Source organism: Prunus mume, linkage group LG3 (assembly GCF_029339155.1).
Source record: "Prunus mume cultivar Tortuosa linkage group LG3, ASM2933915v1, whole genome shotgun sequence".
Classification (NCBI taxonomy): Eukaryota; Viridiplantae; Streptophyta; class Magnoliopsida; order Rosales; family Rosaceae; genus Prunus; species Prunus mume.
The window spans coordinates 9,466,396-9,477,255 of record NC_142700.1 but is presented as its reverse complement, the minus strand read 5'-3'; the positions used below and the strand labels follow the sequence as shown (position 1 = coordinate 9,477,255).

Sequence of the window (10,860 nt, the reverse complement as noted above, 5' to 3'; positions counted from 1 at the left end):
TAATGAATTCAAATTGCATTTGATCTCTAAATCTGTCACTACTTAGAGCATCGCCAGCGCCATACCCAAACTGGGGGAAAGGCTGCCCTGGCGAGCCTAAGACACCTCCAGCGCAGCAGATGCAGCCTGGTTTCATGGTGGGTTCCACCAGCCCGGGCAGGCCCAGGGCAATTGCTGCGATGATGAATCGTCGTAATGACGTCAAGAAAAAAAATAATAAATAAATAAATAAAAAACCAAAAATTTCAGAATTTTTTTAAATAAATACCTAGGCATATTCTTTACTTCCCACACAAAAAACTATATACAAATTCATCTCCTCATATCTCATATGAATAGTATTTGCCTTAGACTTGCCCTAGACTTAGCTCTCATGGGTGGAACCACAAATGCAAAGGCTGACACTATTCACGTGAATAGTGATAGCCTTTGTTTGCCCTTGCCTTAGACTTAGACCTTGTGGGTGGAGGTGCTCTTAGAGCATCCACAATGATGCTCTCTATTTTTTAGCCAAAATTTGGCTAAGAGTATAAGAAAGCTATTTTAGGAGCTCTCTAAAAAATTTCAACTCCAACCATACTCTCTAATTTGGAGAGTTATAAAAGCTATAACTCTTTTTTGATCGGGTCCATCTTTATTAAAAAATAAAATAAAAAAGATTAGCATTAAATAAAGGTTTGAAATACTCATTAAATAAAGCAGCATTAAATTATAGAGAGCCACTAGGAGTCATTTCTCTCTCCTCAGATTTAGGAGCTCCTAGAGGACTCCCTATTTTAGGAGGTGGATAGAGAGCGTGATTGGAGTTGCATTTTTACAATTCCTCCCTAAAATTTGTCTAAGGAGGTAGTTTAGGGAGCCCATTGTGGATGCTTTTAGAAATACATAATATATTCTAAAAAAAGAAAAACATCATTTATGTCCTAACATTTAATTGTATCTATACTATTATTAAGGGTTATAACTAATTAGCATTTTAATAAAATAACAAATATTTATTCTAATATTATGTAATCTACTTATAGATGATGAAATAGCTTATTGGTTTCTTGAGATAAGGGCGATAATGCATTTATAATTCAAAGGGCTCAAAGGGTTAATTCAAGTAAGGAGGAAACCCACCGACAACACAAGCGCCCAAAGTGTATCTCCAAATATAGCTACAAAAGACTAAAAAGATTTTGGCATAAAAGCCACAAGCCTTATATTCAGGCATAGATCACAACACACCTCAATGCCCAAATAGCTATTGTTTAGTAATTCTCCTTTTTTTTTCTTTTTTTTTTAAATAAGAAAAATAGAAGAAGAAAAACCGACACACTCCCGGTTAATGTTGAAGTAAGTTCAAGAGCAAAAGGTTTAATAACATTTAATAAGTACTTTTGGGTTTCATCATGTTTAATGTGTCACAAAATATCCAAATAATAGGCTTTCCCGTGCAATGTTGTGTTTGGATTGTGGCTGATCGTCAGTATGTAAAGCATGTGTGACTTTATCTAGTTTCTTCAATTGGCCTTAATGCATCCTTCATTTATGTTGCAGGTTCCGCCATATTCTTGTTTAAACTTTTCTAGTGGGAAGCAAGTCAATCATGGCGCTTGGTTGGGTGCCATATACTATGCCTCTTGCAAATGGGTAAACATTTACACTCATTCGCTTCTGCATTATAGAAGAACAAATGATCACCCATTTGATTTGATATTTGTCACATCAAATGGCTAAAAACATATGGAATTATGAGCCGATCACTTACTCCTTAAGTTTTATTGAATTCCAAACATTAGGCTTTTAGGAAAATCATAAAACTATCTGCTACATGTAGTAGACTTTTGCCGTGTTATACTTAACACTAAACGAAATAGCAAAAGAATTATAGTTTAATTGGTTAAGAATATTTAACCCTATATTTAAGATTCTAGATACGATTACTCCTTCTTTAACATCGCTTATATATATTATATAAAAAAACACTAAATGAGGTCACTCTAGAGTATGCATTCTTGAGCCAACTTCACATACACTTATAGTTGACTAAGGTTTATAATTCTAATCTAAATGAACCAACGTGGATATCAACTCCTAACAAATAGAGACGGGATATCTCATGTGTATTTTCCCCTAAATTAGGTAATGGCACTGTTTAGTGGGTGGTTGGACATCCTATTCCCATTGCTTTTGCCAAATTGGAGCACATGATTTTCTCAAGAAAGGAGTCTTGTGCTCAAAGAAAGTTTATAAAATTAAAATTTAAAACAGGCATAAGTCTATCCCAACAAACGTTTGTCGACATAAAAGCAAATTTTTTAAGTAAGTCTATGTCGACAAAAAATCATTTAGATAGACTTATCCCGAAAAATATTTTCAAAATCAATAATAAACTTCCACAAAAAAAAAAAAAAAAAAAATCATAATAAACGAGAGGGAAAAAATGGTTCAAATATTTGAGTAGGAAACCCCTATACTTAGAAATCGCTTAATATAATTCACTATTTTTGACCAAGTATTTGAGTATGACGAGGCATCCAGATTGAAAAAGTGTGACACTAACAAATAACATATTAATTTGTGCTTCTGCATGATTGAATCTTTATCAAAGGATCGGCCAACTTTTTCCTACCCAGCCATGTAAATGGGATATAAGATAATCTTCAAACATTACTATATAATATTCTTTCGATCACCAAAAACTTTATATTTGTCGGGCTTTGGCTGCACCTCACCTAAACCATACTTTTGTTCCAAGTGGAAAACATATCTCATTGTTTAATATCATCTCAAGGTTTTCCACTAACCTCTTAGATTGTTCCTATGAATTATTTGAAAATCGCATCCATTGCGGGCAAGCAATATTTTGTTTTTCTGGTCGATTAATATATATAGTCCCTTTTTATTGAGGGATTCTTCAAATAATTTTATTTTAGGGACACCTTTTAGGGTTCTCTACAAATATTTTTTCAACGATTTAAACCATTTATTTGTTAAGTCTACATTCATAGATCATCTTTGCAAAAAATTAGACTAATTGGAACCCGTTTCGATATCCAATTGTGTCCTACAAAATCAATAAACACGGTATTTTAAGGAAGTACTAAAATTTCAATAATTTAATTAAGTTGTCAAATAATATTAGATTCAAGTGATTTTTTGTAGAGATGATCTTTCAATTAATATCTACAAAATAGACAATTTAGATTAGTGAAATACAATACGAAATGGGCTCTACAAAGATGCCCTTTAATATAAGTTATATATGTATATTAGCCCTAATCTCTTGGATCACAGGGATCCAAGATATTTGTGGTCACTCACCGTTGGATGTTAATCGAATAATTAAAAAAAGGTTTTTAAAATGAGTAAAAGAGTGAGTGAACTGTTGAATTTACATCTAATAATGAGTGACCACAAATCTCTTGGACTACTCCAAGAGATCGGTACTGTATATATATTTTTTTCTTCTCTAGATATCAACTACAGCACTTTAGGCTAGCCTATATATAGCTGTCCAAGAGCTATGTGTGCCTACAAAAGCAGCAACCACCATACAAGTTATCTTGAAAATTACAATATACCTTGATTAATTTAAATAATGCTTTCGTAAAGCAATGTATAAATATGTCCAATCCCATTACTTGACCAAGTCGCTCGAAACCGAAAATCCCAATATCAGAGCATATCCATTATATAATTCTTTTTGTTTTCCATGAATTAGATGGGCATCTCGAGTCATGAGGAGTCAACAAGTGGCTAGAGAAACCTGGACACGTATGCTGACAATGCCAAGAGTGAATATATGTTCCATGCATGAATATACTACACAAATTAAACACGAGACTTCATCTCCATCTCCGCCTTCCCCGACTCCCATCCTATCCCTCATCTCCCTCATTGTCTCTTCATGGAGACTGACTGCCGACCTTTGTGACCTTCATATAGAAAGTCATGCCACCTGAAACAGTACCGAATCCCAAACAAGTAGGCCGCATCGCCTGTACGTAATGATCAAGGATCTCTCTAATTATTAGAGCATTCTTTTTACGGTAAGTGGTTGCATACTTGTGAGCATATTGTGATAATGGCATTGGCAGAATTGTGATAATGGCATTGGCCGAATTGTGATAATGGGAGATTTCTTGTCAATCAAACATCATCACCCGACCCTGACCTAGAGTCGTATCTAAATGAAATATGTAGTTGTAATATAACTTGAGAGCGAAGGAAAGATTGTTTCCCTTTTTTTTTTTCTTTTTTTTTTTTGGGTGTGTGGGTGACTATGCAAAAGTGATTCACCGAAAAACTTATTCCTTCTGAAAGTGGCTTTTGTTAGGACTTTGGCCATTGACAAAGGGAAGCTTCGTTGGACAATTCTGAAAATGGCACACAACTGCAAACATACTAAGGAGGAAAATTCACATATGACACATGCATTCATTTCACCGTCACCCACAAAATCAAATATTCTATTCTTTCCCTTTTGAGCTTTAACATTTTAACCTTTTTATTTTCTTGGGAATTTTTTATATCTTACTTTTCATATTTTAAATATAAGAAACATAAAGTAAGTTTAGTTGTGTTCCATAAAAATATGACCCGTATTCTCATCTTGTTTTTAGTTAAAAAAATATTAATTTCCTATATTATTCTTGTTTAATGGATATTTTTATTTATTTTTAATTATCTTCATTAATTATGAGTATTTTGTGATATTTTGAATATATATATATATATAAAGTAAAAGGCAGAGTGTTTCATTATTCTCTGTATCTATATATAGATATAAAAACAAACAGGTGTTAGTTTAGATTGGCCCAAACCTTTGATGCGCTCCTAAGTGGTGCTCTTGGATTCAAGCCTCTATAGTACCCGTGTGTGTGAGTTTTTCCCATTCTCCCTTCTAATTTAGGGGAAAAAAAATATAGATAGATAGATATATGAATATATGATAAATAAAAAGATAGATAGATACCTGTAGCAGCAATATTTAAAAAAGACCGTAAATATCAGAAATTCATAGTTCTCTCCACGTATTGAGCGGAGGTGGTTACAAACTGTAAGTTGGCATTCCGGAGAAGAGAGAAACTTTCTGCGTCTCCCAAAACCAAAAGAGACACATTCACACACGAACAGTTTTACAAGAAACGTTTTGATTTCTATACGCAAGAGCGTTTTTATATATTCAAGAAACGTTTTTGTTTGCGCAAAATGGACAAGAGTCCGCCCAGTTCTGGAGGCCCTAGTGACAACAGAATGGAACCGCTTCTGGTGTCACAAGACGACGCCGTACCCGGAAGGTCCTCGTGGAGACTCGATGTGAAGGAGTTTCGGCTACCCCAGCAGAGCACTGCAGCAACTGCAGACCATGACAACGGACGGCGTCGTTTTGCTCTCCATCGCCTCTGCTGCACCTCCAGTAAGCCTTCTGTTCATCTTTATTATTGTTACCCATCTTTCTCCATGTGTTTGTTTTGCGCTGCATTTGAAGTGTTCTTGATGATATTGATATTTCTGTTGGTGTTGTAAAGTAAAGGTTGAATCTTGGAGTTACCATCACAATTCACTCTGTTCGTTCTTTTCTTAAAAGAAAAGAAAAGTTTGAGAGGAAAAGGATTTTTGGGTGGTGGTTGAAAGTTCCAAGCTTTTTGAAGAGTTGGGTTTTGAATTTGTGTGAAGAAATAAAAAACCGGGATGTTGTTGAAAGCGAAGATCTTTTGTTTAAAAAAGCTTTAGTGAATGAATTAAAGGGTGATTAATTCTTCAATGCTATAAAGTTGGTGTTTATCTGCAGAAGTTTGTCTTTTGTTGTACTTGGTCATTTTGAGTGTGCAAATGGTTGTGTTCATTCACACGTCTCAAATAATTTATTTCCAGTCTGAGGAAGTCTTGTCTTCTATACTGGCCTGAAAGACCAGTCCTTTTTGCTATTTAGAATGAAAGTATAAAAACATTGGTCAAAATTTTGCTATCAATTAGAGAAGTCTGGGAGTTTTTTTTATTCCAGATTTCTACTAGTCAAGTGAAAAAAATGATGTTGAACTCGTTTCATGAGTTCCATTCTAATTTGTATAGTTTGCTGAAGAAATTTACACCTTTCTAGTGAATAGTTTTGTGTTCGATCAGGAAATGGAATAAGATTGCTGTGTAAAATTATTGGTATGTTTATGTTAACTCGGAGTACTGAGCAACTTTGTTGGAGTATGTTTTCCATCAAACATTCCAATATTAATTGCCTCTAAAAGATAAGTTATTGAAGTGCTTGCAGGTTTAATATTAGATTGGATTTCTCAGTTGTTTTCTTAAATTTTATGTGCCTCATGCTGAATTTACCTGCAACGGTTTCATCAGTATATGATAATCCAGGACACTTCCGTTATCTTTTTGGCCTTTCATCCTTTCTCCTTCTCACTCCATAATTTCATAGGCTTCATTAATAACTTTCTTGGGCTTTTGAATGTAGAGAAGCAATACAAGGTTGAAGAATATTACAAGCAACAAGAAAGGCTTCTTGAGGGGTTCACTGAGATGGAGACCATGACTGAAGAGGGTTGTTTGCCAGGAAGTCTTACAGAGGTTGGTTCAAAATGTCTATATTCCCACTCGTTTTATTGAGTTGTAGATTTCAGATTGGCTTTCATAATTCTTTATTTTAAGTTTGTAAAATTTGATGTATTTTAGTTCAATTTTGAGGAAGAGGGTGCAGAAGCTACCTGAGTTTTAGCAGCCAATCCCATTTAACTTTTTTTGATACTTTAATGAATTCTTATTTTGGCGATACAGGGGAAAAAATTGAACTGTCGTTAGTTTGACAGAACAGAGCTATATGTTATAATATTTCAACATTATCGTTCATTTATTTTCTCTACATAAATATTTAAGTGCATGAGCCTGGTTAACAAGAAGACGTTCATGCAGTCATTGTTTCTCATGGCATGGCACTTCCTGCAATGTCTAATTCCCGATTAAACTCCTGTGTTTTGAATTCATTTCTTCTCAGGATCAAATGAAGCAGCTAGCGAAGAGTGAGAGGATGGCAGTACATGTATCAAACATAGCTAATTTGGTGCTTTTTGCAGCAAAAGTTTATGCTTCAATTATGAGCAGATCATTGGCAGTTATTGCCTCTACATTGGATTCCCTCTTGGATCTCTTGTCTGGCTTTATTTTGTGGTTCACTGCCCATGCCATGAAAAATCCAAACCAGTATCACTATCCTATTGGGAAGAAACGTATGCAACCAGTGGTAAGTCATCAAGCTTTCTAACCATGTCAATTCTGAAAATAGTTGGTTGTCATTATCTCTTAGCCCGTTCCTCTTTTTTGTATATCTCTACTGACTATGCTTGATCATACAGGGTATCATTGTCTTTGCATCAGTAATGGCAACTCTTGGACTGCAAATATTGCTCGAGTCTGCTCGGGAACTCATCTCACAGGCAAGTGACCCTTTTTTTTCCCCCACTCCCAACTTAAAAATTTGGACTAATACGGAATCTGGTCAGGCTTCAGACTCCGGATCAGTGAGTTGAACATAGTATTATTTCCCTGTATGGGTGAGTAAATAACACCAGTATGCAACAAGGGAAGGAAGAAATGATATTTTAAACTTCAACTTGAGAATGAGAATGGTTTCTTAGTTTATTGCTGCATTATGTAATACAATTTTTAATGACGTCCTCACATTACACTTACTGTATGTTGTTAAGCTATAACATCTCTTTTCAGTCAACGGTTAGACTATAGTTCTCATACTAAGTGTGTAGAGAATACTTTAGACACTTCAAAAACTCAACCATATGTTCCTCTGTAGAAACTCAACCTAAACTGGTGATTCCTTGCAATATCTTGATGCTGGCAGCCAAGCAATCATGAAAATCAGAATCTAAATATGTTGGTCAAATTTTTTATCGTGGGATTAACAGAGTTGGATTTTCACTATAAGTCATAATTTCATGATCCTGTTTGAAATTCGTTATTTCTGCATATCCAAATTTTGTCAATCTATATATTGGCTCATTATGTGGATCTCATTTTTAGCTTGTTTTGTAATTAATATTGTTTCTATATCCGTTGTATCATTTTCTGGGTGCAGTCACCGCCAGAAAAAATGAAATTTAAGGAAGAGATGTGGATGATCGGTATCATGGCCTCAGTCACAGTAGTGAAGTTTGTTCTCATGGTCTACTGTCGCAGATTTAAAAATGAAATTGTACGGGCCTATGCACAAGACCATTTTTTCGATGTTATTACTAATTCAGTTGGTTTAGCAGCAGCAGTCTTAGCCGTCCGGTTTTTCTGGTGGATTGATCCTACTGGTGCTATTGTTGTAAGTCCTTTCATCACCATAACGAGTTTCACTCCCTCTGATATGATTTATTATGTTTATTCATTAACGTTGGTTTCGTTCTTGAACACATTGCAGATAGCACTATATACCATTAATACATGGGCAAAGACAGTTTTGGAGAATGTGCATTCGCTAATCGGAAGAACAGCCCCGCCTGACTTCTTAGCTAAGTTAACTTATTTGATATGGAACCACCATGAAGAGATCAGGCACATTGACACAGTGAGAGCATACACATTTGGCTCTCATTACTTTGTGGAGGTTGACATTGTCTTGCCAGAAGACATGCTTCTGAACAAAGCACACAACATTGGTGAGACTCTCCAGGAGAAGCTCGAGCAACTCCCTGAAGTCGAACGGGCTTTTGTGCATATCGATTTTGAGTTCACTCACAGGCCAGAACACAAGAACAATGTATGATGAGGGTGGTAGTGGAGCTACAAGCAGGCTTTTCCAGAGCACACAGTTTTTAAATCTGCGAAATGTTTTATAACTTTATGGCATTACCTTTCTTATGGTTTTAGTTCCTCAACTCTTAGTCTTGGAACCAATTACATTATCTGACGAAGCAACCTCAACACTTTTGTTTTTCGTTGTGCTTGTGTATGTTAAAGTGATGAGCCACATACAATAGGGTTCTACTCAGTCCAATTATGCTAATCTTCCCAAATAATTTTTGCAACCAATCATAAAAAAGATCGGACCTAATTAAAATGTCTAAACAAACAGCTGCATGCGCAGGAAGAGGGAACCTTGATTCACTTATCTGCACAGGAAGTCATTCAACCTCTCCATTGTTTGTCAAGCAACTCATCTCCTACTATACACAAGGCAACAATTCACAACACTGTCATGCCTAAGAGGTTGCTAGGAACATGAGAACTAAAAACAAGGGCCAATGTGTCAAGTAACTAAAATATGCTATATTTTCATTCTCTTAATTCAACCATCCGAAAAGAAAAAGAAAATCGCCCACGATGGTTGGGTTAATTCTTCAAGACACTTGACTTATACAAACAAGAATGTTCAAGATAAATGCTCTAAACCAATTGAGCTAGTTGCACGACAACGATTTTGTGGAGATAATATCAATAAGGTCAGTAATCCCTACTTAAATGACAAGTATGAAGCTGGATTAATGTGGGTTGCAGTAATTTTACTTAAAACAAGAATTGGGCCTCTAATTTCTAAAATGGGCTACAAGTTCCTTAACCCAATTCCAAATGGGACTGACCTCCAGCCCAACCCATCCCAACCAAGGACATCATGGTAATTTAACACTACTAGGGTTTTGATGGTTACTTCTCCCTACTATTTAAGCACACCTCGAGACCTCGCTTCAAATCAACCTAGTTTTCTCAGTTAAGTATAGGTCTCAGCCTCTCCGTCTTTCAGCCCTCCTCGGCTACCCTTGCAATTGTTATGTGTGTTTGTTCTGTTTCATAAAATTTGGCCTGTGATGTTTTGATATTGTCCGTACCATCTGAGATAATCTTTGATGTTTCTATCACTAGCTTCTGAGGCCTCTTCTTGAAATTTTCTGTTTTCCTCTGTTTTTCTTTTCTTTTAATTTCTGGTGTGTAGGAGAGGCAGTGATGACTAAATCTGTATACCATCAAACTATGAAAGCTCTCTTTTTGGGCTTGTTGATGCCAACTTAACTTTACATTCTGAGCCTTCTTATTTTCATTGATGAAAATTTTGTGTTGATTTTGGGTAAAGTTGTTATCTTTTTTAGATGGGTGTTCTTGTTGAAGGGTTTAGATGAATGAACAAGCGATGGATTTGTGTTGGGTTTGTTGGATTTGCTATGAAAAAGGCAACAAATTAGAGTCTCTGATTCGCTTATTTTCATAGCGTTATTAGTGCTGTACGTTGCCAACAGTGATTCTGGGAACTGAGATTCTGGCATTTGCCTTTCTTTTCTTAAGGTTTATGCATTCAGATGTTCCTACATTCAAAGTTATAGATCCAACTTCCAATTTTCAATTCACTGCTTAACGTGTACGACAAATCGGCGCCTAGCTGCTAGGCGGGAGGTCATATAAGGCAACAAATTAGAGTCTCTGATGCTCTTATTGCTATAGGGTTTTCAGTGCTGTACGTTGCCAAGAGAGATTCTTGGGAGTTGAGATTCTGACATTTGCCTTTTTCCTCTTAAGGTTTATGCATTCAGATGTTCCCACATTCAAGTATTTTAGTTCAAACTATCAGTCCGTTGTATTGTGCAAGTTTTAGCGTCAATGATGACAGTGGTGATTGTTGGGATATTTATGACCATTTGATTTCCAAGATCACGTTCTAAATTACTTGGATAACAAATTGCATAAGAAAACTAGGATTTCATATCCATTGGCTTCCAAACCTGGACAGGGCATAAGAAATGCAGAGACCATGACCCTTGCATGTCAGGATCTGGAAATCCTAGAGAAACAATCACTCTTCTGAAATTTACGGGTAATTGGTTGAAGTTTACAGAACAACTGCTCCTAAATAATGAAATTGATTGTTTCTAGTATTTG

The 10,860-nt window shown here is 35.7% G+C and overlaps 1 protein-coding gene and 2 non-coding genes across 3 annotated transcripts; all 3 read left to right on the top strand.

Annotated features, from left to right (window-relative positions):
* The first annotated feature begins 5,007 nt into the window (after positions 1 to 5,007).
* On the top strand, positions 5,008 to 8,969 carry LOC103325745 (metal tolerance protein 9-like). The gene is made up of 6 exons (XM_008227929.2): positions 5,008 to 5,407; positions 6,452 to 6,564; positions 6,989 to 7,234; positions 7,347 to 7,427; positions 8,084 to 8,317; positions 8,414 to 8,969. The coding sequence occupies exons 1-6, from the start codon at positions 5,200 to 5,202 to the stop codon at positions 8,756 to 8,758; spliced, it is 1,227 nt and encodes a 408-aa protein (XP_008226151.2). The 5' UTR covers positions 5,008 to 5,199; the 3' UTR covers positions 8,759 to 8,969.
* An 820-nt stretch (positions 8,970 to 9,789) lies between these two features.
* LOC148918670 (small nucleolar RNA snoR117) lies at positions 9,790 to 9,864 on the top strand. The gene has a single exon (XR_016125759.1). It is a non-coding gene; the product is annotated as a small nucleolar RNA snoR117 (small nucleolar RNA).
* Positions 9,865 to 9,925: 61 nt separating this feature from the next.
* Positions 9,926 to 10,016, top strand: LOC148918669 (small nucleolar RNA snoR116). The gene has a single exon (XR_016125758.1). It is a non-coding gene; the product is annotated as a small nucleolar RNA snoR116 (small nucleolar RNA).
* Positions 10,017 to 10,860: the final 844 nt, after the last annotated feature.

Excerpts from the sequence above, each read along its gene's own strand:
- LOC103325745 (XM_008227929.2), top strand. The coding sequence starts at position 5,200 with ATGGACAAGAGTCCGCCCAGTTCTGGAGGCCCTAGTGACAACAGAATG. Across the intron at positions 5,408-6,451 it reads TCGCCTCTGCTGCACCTCCA|AGAAGCAATACAAGGTTGAA; the intron begins GTAAGCCTTCTG and ends TTTTGAATGTAG. Across the intron at positions 8,318-8,413 it reads ATCCTACTGGTGCTATTGTT|ATAGCACTATATACCATTAA; the intron begins GTAAGTCCTTTC and ends AACACATTGCAG.